The sequence below is a fragment of the Neophocaena asiaeorientalis genome, unplaced genomic scaffold (assembly GCF_003031525.2).
Source record: "Neophocaena asiaeorientalis asiaeorientalis breed wild unplaced genomic scaffold, Neophocaena_asiaeorientalis_V1.1 scaffold774, whole genome shotgun sequence".
Lineage (NCBI taxonomy): Eukaryota > Metazoa > Chordata > Mammalia > Artiodactyla > Phocoenidae > Neophocaena > Neophocaena asiaeorientalis.
This window is the reverse complement of record NW_020173214.1, coordinates 18,593-34,724: the sequence shown is the minus strand read 5'-3', so window position 1 is coordinate 34,724 and position 16,132 is coordinate 18,593. Positions and strand designations below refer to the sequence as shown.

Here is a 16,132-nt window from a genome sequence, read left to right as displayed (position 1 = left end):
CAACCACTGCGCCGCCAGGGAAGCCCGAATTTGGAGATTTTTGATACTAAAACTGTGCTTCAAGAAATAAAGAGAGAAAAAAATGATGAAGTGTACATATAACAGTCAACCATGAATGCAAAATAAAAGCCTGGGTGAAAACTTCTCGTTGTAACCGTGCAGTAGGAGATGAAGCTAAATACGCTGAAAATACATCATGAGGAATCTGACCGGATTGTAAGATTCTTAGTGGAAGCGATGTGAGTGACAAAGAAGATAGGATGAAGAAGGAGCAAGAAAAGGCTGAAGGAAACCATCTACAAAGCTGAGGCTTCCCAGAAGAGACTCGAGCTTCGGGATCAGGAGAGAGGAATAGGGCCCTCCACTCCTCAAGCAGAACCTGCTGCCAGAACACTGTCACTTAATCGCTTAGAAGATTGTCGTGTTACCATATATGCCTCCACTGTAGGCTAATTAGTAAAACCAAATCTGTATTCGAAATTTTACTGATCTGAAGTAATCTTATAATATCTTGCCTTTTTGTTTACAATTTAACACAGTGCAGTAACTTAATTGGCCGTACTTTGTTTCACAAATATTTAAATACCAAAGCAGCACTTGTAAACAAAGAATTACTAAAGGCTACTTTGATACAGGACTACATTAGATGTCTATTAAGAGAGTGCTTGACTCTTCTGGTGACTACTGATAATTAATCAGCTTCAACGTGCTGTGGATATGACCTGTGAATACGCCAGCATTTTTAAGATGACGTAGGCTAAGCTTATTACTACCACCTGCCTTTCTGGTTACTTTCATATTTAGGGAATACAGAACCACATTCTGGGGGATAAATGGATGTTTGCAACCAACCATCTCTAGAGAAGGAGAACATTAATGGTTTTGAATGACTCAATTCATGGATACAGTTATGCCTGTAACTATTTTCCACTGTGAATAAAGATACCTTTTAATAGATGCCTTTGGGTTCCAAGGTCATATTACTTGCTAACACATTATTATTTGGGCCAGAAAGTCTCTGAAAAATTTCAACTGAATTTCTCATACATCTCATGCCTCTAGTTTAGTGAGCATTATTTATTATTTGATGTAGAAATTCCATATTAATCACTTCACTTCATGCATATTTTATTTTGGGATTTGAAAATTTGTGATCGTAGAAAAACTGAAGCTAGACTTTAAGGCACTGGCATCTAGCATTATTATTTTACATTTTAAAAAGAAACCTAGATTACATGTTGATATAATATTTTGAATATATTGGGCTAAATAAGATATGTTATTAAATTATAAACGAAAGAACTAGGAACTTTGTGTCACACCTGATTTGACATGTGGTTACCTTTTGAAATGCACTAAATTTCCCAAATACTTCAAGTGTTTCTTGAGCACAGTGTTATGTTCAGTTATTATGGTCTTGATAGCCAAACTTATGACAATGTTAGTTTGCTCACTCTGTACTTATTCATTCAACAAATAAGCTATGAGTGTTCCAAAAAAAAAAAGGAAAGAAGAGGTTCAGCCCAGTCCAATTACCAATTATAAAGACAAATCAAAAGTTTCGGCTGTTACGTATTCTGAGGCCAAATTGTTGACGCCTGTTTTGACTGCCTACCCCTGGGGTGGCTTCCAATATTACAGGTAAGCACGCAATGACCAGTGTAACTCCTTCTCTCACCAGCTGGACAGGAGAGCGTTATATATGCCCTCTGCGGCTGGCAAAACTCAAGGCGTCAACGGTCGGGGAAGGGCTGCACCTTGGGAGTCATTATACATATTGTGATCCTGCCAAGGGTCAGAAGCTACAAAATACAGTTCCCCTGCATGGACGTCTGAAAAGTTAGCCAGAAATTCCCGGGGATTGAAGCCAACCCACACAGTATACCTGTAGTCTACTGTGCGTATGGAATAGCCCATGACCTTTATATCTTTTAAACTCGGCTTGTCAGAATTCCACTGAGGAGAGTCTGCAGGCCGGGGGTACTGGCTATAGGCCACCAACTCACGGGGATTCCCACGGATGTACGGATCCTCTTCCGAGTCACGGACCTGAAAATGCTTCAGAAGGTTCCGGCCTTCTCGGCACAGCTCCACGTGAAACGAGGGGATGGGGCAGCGAGGAGGGACGGGCAGCCCTGCAAGTCCCGCGAGCGTGGGGAAGAGAGAGAGCAGTTCCACGAGGTCCCCGGCTTGCCGGCCTGAAAGAGGAAGCAGCCCGGCGGAGGGGGTTACAGCGCAGAAGCCTGCTGCAGCCAGGCAACACGAGCAGAGCGCGCGCCCAGGCCCTACACGCCGACTTCCGTTCTCTTACAGCATTTATTCTTAGCCCGAGAGTTTTAGGAACAAAGCCGACTCGGCACCTCACCCGATAGCAGGGCAGAATGAAGGTGCCCTCAGCCTGCTGGCACTTTTAAACGCGATTTGAATTTAGGACCCACCAGCGTTTAAGTGGTTCAGGCAAGGGTCATCGGTGGAGGCCCAGGCCGCTGGGGAGAAGTCTGTCGAGGACAGGCTATTCCCAGCCTCACAGTAGCATCACCCCGCGGATCACTCCTTTTCGGAAGTCTGCACTTGATCCATCGCCCTTTTATTATTGTAAAATACACACGACATAAAGTTTACCACCTTAACCATTTTGTAGTGTCTGGGTCAGTGGCATTAAGTACAGCCCCACCATCCATCACAGAACTCTCTTCACCTCGCACAACTCCCCGTCGCCACCCCCCAGCTCCTGGCACCCACCTGCTACTTTCTGTCTCTACGCGTCGACTACTCTAGGCATGTGTATGCGGACACATCTAGAGTATGTGTCCTTTTGTGCCTGGCTTCTTGCACTTAGCAGCGTGTCTTCAGAGAGCCCACCCACGCTTATTCGTTCATCTGTCGCTAGACGCTCAGGTCGCTCCCACCTTGTGGCTGTTAATTAACGCCACGAGCATTCTTCTGCACGTTTTTCTTTGAATGCCTGTTTCCCACCGGCAATGTCTGAGGGCTCCAACGTCTCCACACCCTTGCCGGTACTGTTGTTTGCTGTTTGTTTTGATAACAGCCGTTCTAATGGGTGTGAAATGGTATCTCATTATGGGTGACTTGTCTTTAAAGTCTAAATCCTACACTTTACATTGACTCCCGTTAAAATTTATTGTGACCTTGGACCATCATTCTAGCCTTTCTGGACCATTAAGCGCTTGCTCTGTGCGGCTCAATTTTATTTCTGACGCATTTGGTTTGTAAGTAAAAGAAAAAGAAAAAAGGTGAAGAAAGCTTTTTTAAAAGATACCTTTACAAGGGCAAGACCTGGCTGACACAACCGCCTTAACCAGGCCGTCAAGCTTGGCATCACTAATGATGGCACAGGCCGCCATGAAGTGCCCCCGATGGGATACGGCTGGAGCCACAGCCTCACATGTGGGCACGCGTCCGAAGTGTTCACCCTGCATCTAGTCCCGAGAAAGCAATCAGACAAATCCAGGCTGCGGGTCGTTGTACAAGACAGCCGCCCCGGACGCCTGAAAGACACGAGGTCAGGGAGATGTGGGGTCCCAGAGGACGACAGGCCTTGTCGGCCACTGTAAGGACTTTTTACTCAGACTTGACACAGGAGTGTGGGAGGCCCCAGAGCAGGGCTGTGACACCACCTGACTTGGGTTTTATCAGGCTCACTGTGGCTGTTAAAGTCAGGATCACTGAGGAAAAACTCCAGGGATCAAGGTCACACGCAAGGAGAGTTTAGCAAGAGATGGTGGCAGTGTGGTCCACGGTGGTGACGGTCGGTGGGGGGAAGTGGTGTGGACATACTCTGAATGGAGAGTGACAGGCTTGCTGACACACCACGAATCGCGTACAGACTATGACAGAAAGACAGGGGCCGATGGCCCCATGGTTTTGTGGCCTGGGCAACCACTGCCATTTCCTGAGACGGGGAAGAGCGTCAAAAGAAAGGCTTAAGGTCAAAGGTCAAATGTTCAGCTTTGGGCACGTTAGACTGGCCAACTGGGACAGGCTGTTGGAAATCCAAGTCCGAAGATCAGGGAAGACATACATCAATTTACAACCTGAACACCTCCCAACTGAAGTTTCAAAAAGGATTCTCAACCTGTCAGAAGATTTCTCCCAGCAAATAAAGGGCTATAATCATGCCCTGAAACTGTTTCACATTTTTATCAGTGACGTGAAAGAAGACAGTGCATGCAGCACACAGAAATTAAATGTGTGGAAAATAAAATTGGGCCGTAGAAAACAAACTCGGGAAGATCCAGCAAGGCCAGAATGATGGGCCAGAACCAGGAAAAATTTACACAAGAATCGACAGAAAGTGCAGGATTTAGACGCTAACAGGATGGATTAAATGCAGAAGTCCCGAAAGGGAGCAAGCTGGTCTAGTAGAGGTCACAGCTAAAGTGCTCCAGAAAGGGCAAATGCCGCCTGAAGTACACGACTCATCTCTGCGCTGAGCAGATCGAGTCAGGAGACAACTCACAGAGAACCCACACAGGTCGACCCCCATGGCAGGGACGGCCATCTTGTCCAAGTGATGTTTCCAGAAGTGCTTTCTCAAACTGGAGCTGTTTGGAAGACAAAGACCAGGATAGCCAGGGGCCTGACGCTACCTGGAGAGGACCAGCTTGGGAGGACTGGGACACGGAGGTCAAAGTAAACTTGCCCTTCACTCCTGGGGACGGCAAAAGCAGAAGCACTGATTTGACAGAGCCGGTGCTTCAGCAGATGGAGACGCTGCCGAGCTGAGTCCCGGCCAGAAGTGAGCAGGTAACGGAGTTCTGCTCACCGGTAAGCAGGCAGCCCCTGCCCCAGTGGAGTCTGCTACCCCCTCCTCTGATCTCAGAACACACTGCCGTCACCTCTACGACAGCCCTCCCCATCCTGGGGGTGCCAGCTGCTCCTCTGTCCCTCCCCCTCTCCAAGCCCCTGTGGACAGGGGCCATACTCGTTAGCTCTGGGCCTGCCACTCCCCTTCCGCGCACAGGAAGGCCAAGTCAAGCAGCATTACTCCTGAATTTTCATACCTGGCTCCACTGATTCTGAGATGGAATCAAAAGGGTCGAGGTATGGGAAAAGCTTGTCGCCTGCCGCCGGAAGCGGAGCCGTCCTTCCCGGAACATAGAACACCAGGGGCACGCGAGTAGTGACGTCAAAATTGCTGTATTTGGCCCATTCTCCGTGTTCGCCTAGAGCCCACCCTGGTTCATAAAAAGCACACAGAATGACAGAAAAAGAATAATCACCTCGTGGCTTGCTCATTTCAGTTAGACGCCGTTTCATTCCCTGGGAGACTGTGGCACAATCGCTCAATTTTTAAGCATACCACAGACCAAGAAAACCTAACTTCTGATTCCAGACCCTTAACCTTGATTGAAAACCACCCCCAACCCTCATTTAAAGCAAAAGATAGTTTGAATACCCCAAGATGGAACTTTCCAATCGCTTCATGTTTGAGTGCCCTTTTTGATATGAAAAATATAAAAGAGACCGTATGTTGAGTATTTCGTATTAAAAAGTAACCCAAACTACAAAAAGCTGCTGTGCATGGGTTCAAGAAGGCTTCTGTGGTTCGGATGTAGGCAGTCCCAGGAGGGCCTTCTGAGAAGGGCCATTTGTAATCAGCTACAGCTGCCTCCGAGCCAAAGCGAGCTTCGAGTGACCCTGCCTTCACGGGGGCGCAGTGGACTGTGGGAGAAAACTGGGCGCTGAGAAGACGGCCCGGAAGGGGATGGCAGGTCATTAGGCAAACGGTGAAAAATTACACCTCCGCACTTCACAATACGGGTCTTTACAAGGTGCGAGGTAGGCCTGTGAGAAATGACACGGAGAACTGTCTATGACATTAAGTGGAAAAAACAAGCCAGGCAACAAAACAGGACACAAGCACAATCAATCCTGCCACATTCCACGACGATACGTTACGCACATACACACTCATGACATATAGCCCCATGTGTATGCACGACTGAAGGCAGGTGGATGGACCCCCGATCTGTCAGCACCAGTTAGCTCTGGGCAGGTGGGATAAAGGGCAGGGTGCTCTGGCCCTACATGACGTGCTCTGCATACTTCTTTCTTGCTGCAGCGAGCACATGCTATGATCTAACACTGTCCCACTTCATATTCGACGATATTAGAGAACTGTTTTCCTGTTTCTAGGTAGGATGACGGCAGTGTGGTTAAACTTCAAAAGAGCCAAATTTGGGCTTCCCTGGTGGCGCAGTGGTTGAGGGTCCACCTGCCGATGCAGGGGACATGGGTTCGTGCCCCGGTCCGGGAAGAGCCCACATGCCACGGAGCGGCTGGGCCCGTAAGCCATGGCCGCTAAGCCTGCGCGTCCGGAGCCTGTGCTCCGCAGCGGGAGAGGCCATGACAGTGAGAGGCCCGCGTACCGCAAAAAAAAAAAAGAGCTCAATTTATTAGAAATACTGTTCAGAAAACTAAACCACCTGAGACTGGCTTCAAAACAGTTTGGGGGTGAGGGAGGATAACCGGGGCTCACTGGCCTCAAACACACCCTGGCCAAAATTAAAAAGAATTTTTTTAAGAAGATGTTTCCACTTTTGGAAAAAGTGAGAAACTGCCTTAGAAGAGACACAGAGTTGTGAACCCCAGGCTCCTGGCAGAGAGGACAGCGCGGCTCGGGGTGGAAGGGGTAAGTCGGGTCTGAGGGCCTTGTTGGGCTCTGCCAGGATTGTTCTGGATCTTCGTAAGAGAAACTAAAACTCCTCCAACCCTCTAGGTTAGAAATGGGTCAAAGGGGCTCCCCACACAAATGGACGGCTCCCGCTGAGCTCACCAAGAAACAACAGTTACTACAAGGTCCCCCCACCCACCCAGCTCCACCACCCAAGCCCCCAAGATGCTTCTTTGACCCGAAAGAGGGCCCGCCTCCGTGGAGAGAAGTCCCAGGACTAACAAGGTGGCCATAAAAGCACCCAAAGCTCCAGACTCAGGGCACTGCTGGTTCACAAAAGAGAATACACACCTATTTCAGGCAGTCTAGGAAAGTTTCCACAGAAAAGGTCCAATGCTTTGAGCGACGCACCTGGGCATTTCAAAACGCTTACCGTGATCCGAGGTGAGCACCACAATCGTGCTGCTCGCCAGCTGAAGATCGTCCAGAGCACTCAAAAGGTGGCCAACCTGCGTATCCAAATACGAAACACAGGCAAAGTAGCTCTGGCGGATTTTCCGCTGCAATTTAAAGAAGGAGAAGAATAGTGAGAGTGACTGCAGTGCTCGCCTGAGCACCCCTCCCGGGCCCCAGCCCTCGGGTGCCCTTGATGACCTTCTTAGCCAAAACGGAACACTCCATTCCCTGCCATCTCACCTCCCCCCCAAACCCGTACAGCCACAGCGAAACCCGCACGTCCACAAGGAGGATTCTTTGCTAAGCAAATCAGTTTTCACTTTAGGGCACAGATCACAGCACATGGATGTGCCACTAACTATTCCTTTCTGTCTCCTTCACATACTCTTGCGGGTCCCAGGAGACAACCATGTACACAGAAACTGACCCCTCAGCCTTCCAAAGTCCGCTGAGGGTCATACCAAAGATACCACATAGCTGTATTCATTTCCTGGGCCGCTCTAACAAAGTATGACAGACTTGGTGGCTTCAAACAACAGAAACAGATCGCCTCCCAGTTCTGGAAGCCAGCAGTCTGAACTCAAGGTGTCGGCAGAGCCTCTCTGAAGGCTCCAGGGGAGGAACATTCTAGCTTCTGGTGGTGGCCACAATCCTTGGCGCTTCTTCTCACAAGGACCCCAGCCATACTGGGTCAGGGGCCAGCCCACGGCAGCATGACCTTATCCTGACCAGTCATACCTGCGATGACCCTATTTCCAAACAAGGCCACATTCTGAGGCCCTGGGGGTCAGGACCTCCATGGATCTTTCTGAGGGACGCAATTCAACTCTAACAACGGCCGTGAGTGGGCCTCTCCCCTGAGCTCTTCGTAACCCAGTGGATGGCAGCTGCTTCCCTCACAGCCTGTGGCTGGCACGTGCGCTTCCGTCCCAACAAACTGCCCACAGGCAGGACAACGGTGGCGGAGGAGGGAGAGCAGCCCACCCCCCACGGACCCCCCACCCCAGAGTGGCTTCCGGAGCAGATAGACTCCGTGAAAGAGCTGCAGCCTCGGCTGGGCTGACTCTTCCGCCGCCTTGTTCACAAATCTTAGAGAAAAAGATCCCCTACCCCTGCCACAGGGGAGAAGCGGGGGAACCGCCGAGCCATCAGACCAGCCCCAGCTTCCGTGTGTCCCAGCTGGTCCTCCCAGCCGGACCCGCGGTGAGAACAGTCATAAGACTCGCCCCCTCTCCCCAGGTGGTGAAGACAATGGATATCCATCTAACCTTCTAGAAGGATTATGCTGAACCCTGGCTACTTCTATCTTCTGGTAGATAAAACTCTCCAGTCTGTAACTTGGGGAACTTCGGTCCTCCTGGGGACCAAAGACACCTGTCAGGATGGCTGTGTACTAGTCAAGGGTAAGCCTTCCTTCCTATGCGGGCCCCTGGAGACAGGAGAAGCAGCAGATGTGGTCGTCAACCTCACTGAGCCACCCGTCCAGTGAGGACAGGAATAGAGACAAGAAAAGGTGCGTTACTGGTGGGGCCCAGGGACGACCCTGGAGGATGAGCCCTCGAGTCGGCCTGGGGAAATCGGGGGAGGCTTCACAGAGGAGTTAGCATTTGAGGAAAGGAGCTGGCAGTCAGACAAGCGGGGTCGGATGCCCTAAGCAGGGGCTGCAGAGCGTGGAACAGTGTGGAGTCACCGCAGGCCAGGGCACGTTTTGGGCCAGCAAGCTGACCAGTGTGGCTGGAGAGTCACATGGGAGCGCCCGGGAGCAGGACAGGACGCTGGAAAGGCAGGCCACGGCCAGATGATACGGACCCAGAGGGTCCATCCACGGAGTGGAGGTCTCGGGTTGGAGGCCAACAAAGGCACCGAGGTCACCCGAGGAGAGGAAGTGACACAATCTGGGCTGCAGGCGAATGAGGGTCCCCCACCGAGAGCCCGAAGCAGACGCCAGGGGCTCGAGGGGAACCAGCAACAGATCAGCGCTGCGCGCAAGGGGCAACCTCCACGGTCGCTCGTTGAAGCGCCAAACCAAGACCAGACCACTGCGGTGGTCCACAAAGTGGTGCTGAAGAGGAATTTAGGGAGATGGGGTAGGAGCGGGGGAGGGAAAGGAGCTGAGGACGCCAAAGGGAACGCCAGGTTTCTCGCTAGGCTGGCAGCACGATTCAATGGCACGGAGAGGGCGGGGGCACAGGAGGAGGAGAAAAGGAAGAGCAGGAACGGCGGTGCAGCCACACGGGGCCTCTACCAACCAGTGGACAGACAGACGCGTCTGGAATCAGGAGCGTGGGGCTGGAGAGGCAGTTCCGGGGCTCATCCACCGCAGGCTCGGCGGGCAGGGCTGGGCGCGAAGAGCATAAACAACACGGGGGGCGGCCCTGGGCTTGAGCCCGGAGGGCAGCACCTCCTAAGCAGCTGACACAGAACTAGGCGCCTGCCCTGGGGCCTGCAGTGGAGGGGGCCCAGGAGGCTTGGCAAGGAAGCCCAGAAAGCAGACATTTCCAGAAGGCGTAGCTCTCTCAACAGTGAGAGGGCAGCAGGGATTCAGGGAAGGTCAGGACCCCCGAGGCTGGATTTTATTTGCCAGTGAGATCAGGGCTGACCCAGATGAGAGAACGCTTAGTGGGATGGGGAGGCAGGAGGCCGCACAGAGGTGGACGAAGAATGAAAGGGCAGTGAGGCCACAGACGCAGCAGAACAGAGCACGTCGCACTCATTCCCCCGTGGAGGGCGGGCGAAGGGGCAGGAAGGGGAAGAAACAGGCAGGGCCCAGGGAGGCGGTACTTCTGAAGATGGGATGGACGGAAGCGGATGTACAGGCTGCACGGAAGTTGGGAGGAGACGGCAAGGAGGGGGAACGGGGTAGGGAGGGGCCGAGTCCCTGCTGCTCTTCTCCTGAGACCAGGGAGAAGGCCGCAGGCTCAGCACACAGGCACGCACAATTCTGGCTGCAAGTGAGGGAGGTTATTTACAGCTCCCGTTTACCAAGTACCTGCTGGGTGCCATCTGATCCTCCGAACCACCCCGGAAGCTGAGCATTACCACTTCCATCTTACACAGGAGGACTCCGAGGCTCCGAGTGGTTGATTAACTTGCCTAGAGACACACAGCTGGCAAGGGGTGAGCATGTCCCTGCCTCAGGACGCGGGCTTGAGAGCAGACAGGGTGGCCGGACTGTCCTGTGGTCAGGGTATTGCAGTCAGGACGAGGATAGAGGGACGCGCGTGCTCAGGAGCTGGAAGGAAAAGTAAGTGACCGGCCACGGGGCCTCAGCTATCCAGGGAGGGAGCAAAGCCCAGAGGGGAGCTGGACACGGGGGAAAGGGGGCCACACTCCAGCGATCCCCGCGTGGCCCCAGGCTCACGCACGCGGCACTGAGTTAGAGGGCTGACGGCTGAAGGGGGCGCAGGACCCAGAGGCTCGAGACCCAGAGCTACGGGCAGATGATGAGCAGGGCCAAGTGCGAGGTGAATGTGGGGCGGGGACCAGCACACGAGTACACCAGGGAGGTCCTCTGGGTCGCTGTGAACCTGTGTGTCCAACCGGGCAGCTACACCACCAGTGGGCGTGGTGAGAGGAGGGGCTGAGACAACCGGGAAGGCACCCTCGCCGTGCAGCCGACACTGCCCTAGACACCGCCCTAGACACCGCCCCCCCACATTCACTGTGGTCCCCGCTGAAAACCTCCAGAGCAGCTGTCATCACGGAAAACCTTCCCCCATCTTGTGTCGACTTTGCAGATAAGGACACCGAGGCTCAGGGAGATAGGATGACTCGTCAGCAGCCATGCAGCTGGTGTGGGGTAACTGGAATTCGAACCCAGACTGGTCAGAGCCAGCGAAACAAACGCGGGGGCTCTGGCATCACACCTCCCAGGGGGCGCTCCTCCGCAGTAACGCGTGATCTGGGCAAGTCTCTAGTGTCCTTACCTGGACAACAGAGACAGCAGGCCCCCCGCTAGGGTCCCACGGGGACCAAAGAGCACACACAAAACGCTGAGCACCCTTCCCGGTGTGCAGTCCAAAATGTAAAGGGTCATCGGGAGTGACTGTCACTAACGCGATGTCCAGGCGCAGCCTCGGGGCTGCAACTCCAGCAAACCCCGCTCTCAGAACCCCTGCGGGGGGAAGTAGGAACCCAACAGACCGACGGGCCCACTGCTTCTCAAACTCTCACCACTGCCACCCGAGACGCAGGGTTGCGTAGCCCTCCTCGCTCAAACCCTTGCCGGCCGAACACAGGGGCCAGAGAGCAAGAGACACCTGGGCAGTCTGTCTGGTTTTGTTTTGTCTCGACACGTAGCCTACGGCAGCGGTTCTCAAACTTCTGCCTGCATTAGAATCGCCAGGTGTGTGGTTTTGGAAATGCAGGTTCTCGGGCCCCACTCCCAGCCTCCAACTCCCTGACTCTGAGTGGAACCAGGATGCCGTGCTTCTAACGAGCCCTCGTGGGGGTTCTGACGCAGGTGGCCCAGGAAGCACTGTGAAAACGCTGTCCTCTTCCTTCCCCTGTAGACGGGCTGCTGGAGTGTTCGCGTGCTAACAGAAAGGCAGGGCTGCGTGTGGAATATTCCAGAAAGAGTGCTGCTCAGCGTGCGCTCTGCATGCCAGGGAGAGTGGGGTTGACGAGTCACCCCCACGTCGCAGCAAACGGACCCCAGACACTGCAGCTGGACGGGGCTGGCCGTGTTGGTGCCCCAGCTCCCTCTGTGCCAAGGCCCCGCTCACCAAGCCACCTCCTGAGAGTAATGGATGCCCGTGTCGGCTTTCCCACAGGGGACCCGCCAGGACCAGCAAACTGAGAGTTCTGGGTGGCACGGGAGTCGCCAACCACCCTACACCTGACAGACCGTCACCTGGATTCAACAGCATCTCCTATCAGTTAGTGAGGGTCACCCAGGGCTTCTCCCCATGCTGGGCCCACAGCCCGCAAGTCCCCAGATCTCCAGACGCCCCCTTCTTTGGAAGCGGAGATGCTGAAGGGGAGACTCTCTATCCACCCAGCGCGTTCGCCCCAACCCCGGTGCTCCACAGGCCGCCTCACACAGAGAAAGTTCTCAGCAAGACACAAGGGACAGAGCATGTCCACCGAGAAAAGCAGCATCACTCGTGACATCATGCCGTAAGTGCCCAATACTTCCCCCAAATCCGTCCTTGATACCTGAAAGTCGGCGGGAATCGGGCCGTAGGGCACGCTGAGGTTTAAGGCTTGGACATCCTCCCGCTGCCTGATATCCATCCAGGGGTTGTAGGCCACAGGAGGGAGGCCGGCAGGGACCTGGGGATCAGGAGCTAGGGTGATGTTCTCCAAGGGATACAGCTTCTGAAATTCCTTGGGGGAAAAGCACACAAAGCCACCAGGCCGTCACTCTTCTGGCAAAGGCACAAGGCTGGGCCTCTACTGGTGTTTACGCTGCCCCTTCTCTAAGCCTGTGATGCGTTTACACAAGTATCTCCCCCACTTGAAAGTCACTCTCACGAGACGCCAGTGGTAATGAAACGAGTCGGCTGGTTTCCTACAAACCGAGCAGCGACAGCTCTCTTCCCTCATAGAGACCGATGCCCTCCTCTTCCCGTTGCCACCTCCCCTCCAACTAGAAAAGGTGTGCAGAGGTGTGGCCAGTTCCCCAAATCAGCCTCACGCTCAGAAATTCGCTGGGAGAGCACACAGGAGTCCACACACAGCCCTACTCACGGCTGCAATTACTGCAGAGAAAGGATACCAGCCACAGTCAGCAAAGGGGATCGTCACAGGGGGTATCTGGGGGGAAACCAGGCACAGGCTGCCAGAGTCTTCCCCCGGTGAGATCACACAGGATGCGCGCAATTCCACCAGCAACAAGCCGTGTGACGGCATGTGTACAACGCTGCTGCCAGGGAAGCAGAGGCTCGTGAAAGCCTCAGCACCCAGGATTTTTACTGGGGCTGGTCACGCAGGCACCCTCTGCCTGCACACATCAAAATCCCAGACTTGAAGCAGGAAAGGAGGGGTTTCCGTGAACAGTTCAGGCCTAGGGAGCCACTTGGCAGTTCTGGGAATGGTGGGAACACTCCCGAGATCCAGGTTCCCAGAGGCCAGGCCAAGGGTCAACCTCAGGAGCAGGCCTTTCAACGGATCACAGTCAGGCCTGGTAGGTTAACTCCTTCTGCACGAGAGACAGAAGTTGGTCTCACTCCATCAAGCGGGGCTGACAGCTCCTGCTAGGAAGGTGAGATCCCCTGGGCCAATCAAAGTGCGACACTCACAGCATCAAAGAGCGCGTCTCTGGTCTCCACGCCCATCGCAAGTGACGGGCATGCTTTGCAAAGTCAAAAGGGTGGGCTGCTCAGGCCCGGGGAAAACATGATAGGAAAAAACTGAAAAATATTCTGAAAAAGAAGAGACTACATACTCTAAATGATACACACGCAAGTGCAGGATTCGCGCCTCCAACAAGTCACATGGTGCCCTGTGTTTCAGGGCTCAGGGGGAAAGGCAGTTACTGAAGAGGGCTTCACATCTCCTGGAATTCTGTACCAAGGACCGCCACTTACTGCAGGCTTCGGTGGCCAGCTCTGCATCCCTTTTCCGTGATGACTCACTGACTTCTAGGGAAAAACCCTCCAGTGGAGGAAGTAGGAGCCAGGCGTTTCTAACAAGATTCTTACGTGGCCTAAGTCTACTTCTTAGCCTTGACCTCTGAAACCCATCTTCATACCACTGAGTATACTAGTGCCATCAGGCGTCCCTGGTGGCAAGGGACGGCAGGACGTGGCCGCCTTCACTATGACACAGCTGTCACAGCTGTGCTGGATCAGCCGTCAGCCAGCTCTTCACCTTGGGGTATCTGAAGGGGATGTGCGGCTTATGATAGCCCACAGCCAGGAAGAAAGGACTGGCAGACGTTTTCATCTTTCCCAGCAACCGTACGGCTTGCTCGGTGCTCTGCCTGTCAGGCAGGGTGCCCTCGGGCACATCTGCCACATCCACAGGGCACAGCAGGTTGGCATGGAGTTCTCCGTCTGGTCCCCTGCAGGTCTTCCAAAACAAAACATACGAAGTCAGCTTTTTAAGCACAAGAAATAGAAGTCATGAAAGTTCCCCACAATGGATTTAACGTTTATATTTCGAGCACATTAAGTATTAGTCATCCAGACTACACGGGCACATAGAAGTAGAAGTGAAACAGAGAAGCGTTTCTTCTTTTCCAGGCAGAGGCCGGAAATCCAGCAGAACTTAGTTCGCTTCTCGTTGTTCATTCTCTGTCTCTAGGTCATAATTAATTAAAGGAAACCGAAGTAAACTCACGATCAAAAAAAATCTGTCTCTAATAATTCAACAATAAAAAAACGTAGACCAAGGACTTGAATAGATATTTCCCCAAAGAAGATATACAAATGGCCAATAAGCACATGTAAAGATACTTCACATCATTAGTCATTAGGGAAAGGAAAAAAGAAGCTGTTTTCAATTTCAACGACAGACTAAAGCTTATAAGTGACAGGGTCACAGTTAACTAGATAAAGTGACAGTTCATAGAATTTCCAGATCCTCAACTCCACCATGCACAGGATGGAACCTACCGCTTCGTTTCTTAAAGTGGCCACGTCAGCCACAAGGCCAGTTTCAGCTTTGACCACGACTTCTACCTCACAAATACCCAGGGGCATCTCACCGAGGAGCATCCTTTCACAGCTCTGCCCTGTCCACACCACCCTGGGCAGGGCAGCCGCCATCTGCCCCCCAGTACCTGCTCACGTTCACATGGTCTGCAGCACCGCCAGGGATTTGGTGCAGTCAGACCCACCGTCTTGAGAATGACGTGGGACATGGGCACAGGGACCTGGCATTTGTGAGGCTACCAAAAGTAGCAAGATGACTTCAGGGAACAGAAGCATTGAGATGGGGTCTTCCGATCTCATTCTCTTAATACTCAAGCCACAAGCCAAGGGCCAGAGCCCGCTGGCTTTCACTGTTTTCTGACATGAAAGTTGTCATGAATTTAGAACACTTTTCTGCACCCCACCAACCTCCCCAAATCCACACCCTTCTCCACACGATGGCTCTAAAATCCTCTGAGAAACATGTCATTTCTCAACACTCCAGCTGTTTTCCTGAATTTCTTAAATGTAAGTTTTAGTTGCATTTATACATCGGGGGCTCTTCTGAACCGAGATTAAGTTTCCTTATAGATTCCTTTTTTTCGTAATGCTCTAAAATTTTAAAGCCCCTATCAAAGGTCTCAACACCTGAACATATCCATTAGGCCCAAGACAGACAGACAGACAGATAGACGGAAAGCCTTTCTCCCAATCTGGGCTGAGGTGCTTAGAGCACAGGTCTCTCTTCGTCCTTCCGTGTCTCAGCATCTCCTATAACGGACCCTCTGCACAGAGCCTTATCCAGAGTGAGCACGAAGGAGCCATTAAGTGAGTCTTGCACACTACAGCATAAGCTTCTAGAGCAAGGCATCCCTGCCAGCTTCTAAAATGCAGCCACCTCTCCACTGGACCTAATGCTCAAGATTCCAACACTCATCCCTGCCAGGTCATGATCACAAACCAAACCCACAAAGCCCACCATATAACCAGCTGGAAAGGACGCACAGGCTGCACACACAATAGTTAACCTTAATTTGCTAGACAGGGAAGAAGAGGTTCCTCTTCAGACCAGTACCCCTTTCACAGCCTTACCTTGGTGTTTTCATACTTTTCAGAGGACGGATGATAAGGTGGAATAGACCAGCTATATGGAGAGTCGTCACTGTGATTGGAAGATACTCCTTGCGGGGGAAAAAGAAGGAAAGTCATTAAATAAAGCATGGCGAGTCCTTCAATGCCCTCCCCCACCAAAATGTACACTTTGTACACAACTGGGAAAGGGCCATCCCCTTCTTTTGGCCTCAGTTTCCTCATCTATAAAATCAGGAGCCTAGGCCAGATGATGAGAAGTCCCCACGAAAACCGACCCTCTGGGCTTCTATCTGAGTACTGAGCCCCTGACCCGGCCCCAAAGAGCCCTTGCTGGCACCTCTCCCCACCCTACAAAGGAGGCGGCAGAGGC

General features: G+C 52.6%; 1 protein-coding gene across 1 annotated transcript in view; it reads right to left on the bottom strand.

The window, feature by feature from the left end:
* Positions 1-1,062: 1,062 nt before the first annotated feature.
* Positions 1,063-16,132, bottom strand: part of IDS (iduronate 2-sulfatase) — a gene marked incomplete at its 5' end in the record, with an annotated part of 18,558 nt that continues 3,488 nt past the window's right edge. The window contains 6 exons of the mRNA XM_024745025.1: positions 1,063-2,198; positions 5,025-5,198; positions 7,071-7,197; positions 12,251-12,421; positions 13,907-14,107; positions 15,763-15,851. Coding sequence (XP_024600793.1) covers positions 1,726-2,198; positions 5,025-5,198; positions 7,071-7,197; positions 12,251-12,421; positions 13,907-14,107; positions 15,763-15,851 — 1,235 coding nt within the window. The remainder of the gene's footprint in view (positions 2,199-5,024; positions 5,199-7,070; positions 7,198-12,250; positions 12,422-13,906; positions 14,108-15,762; positions 15,852-16,132) is intronic.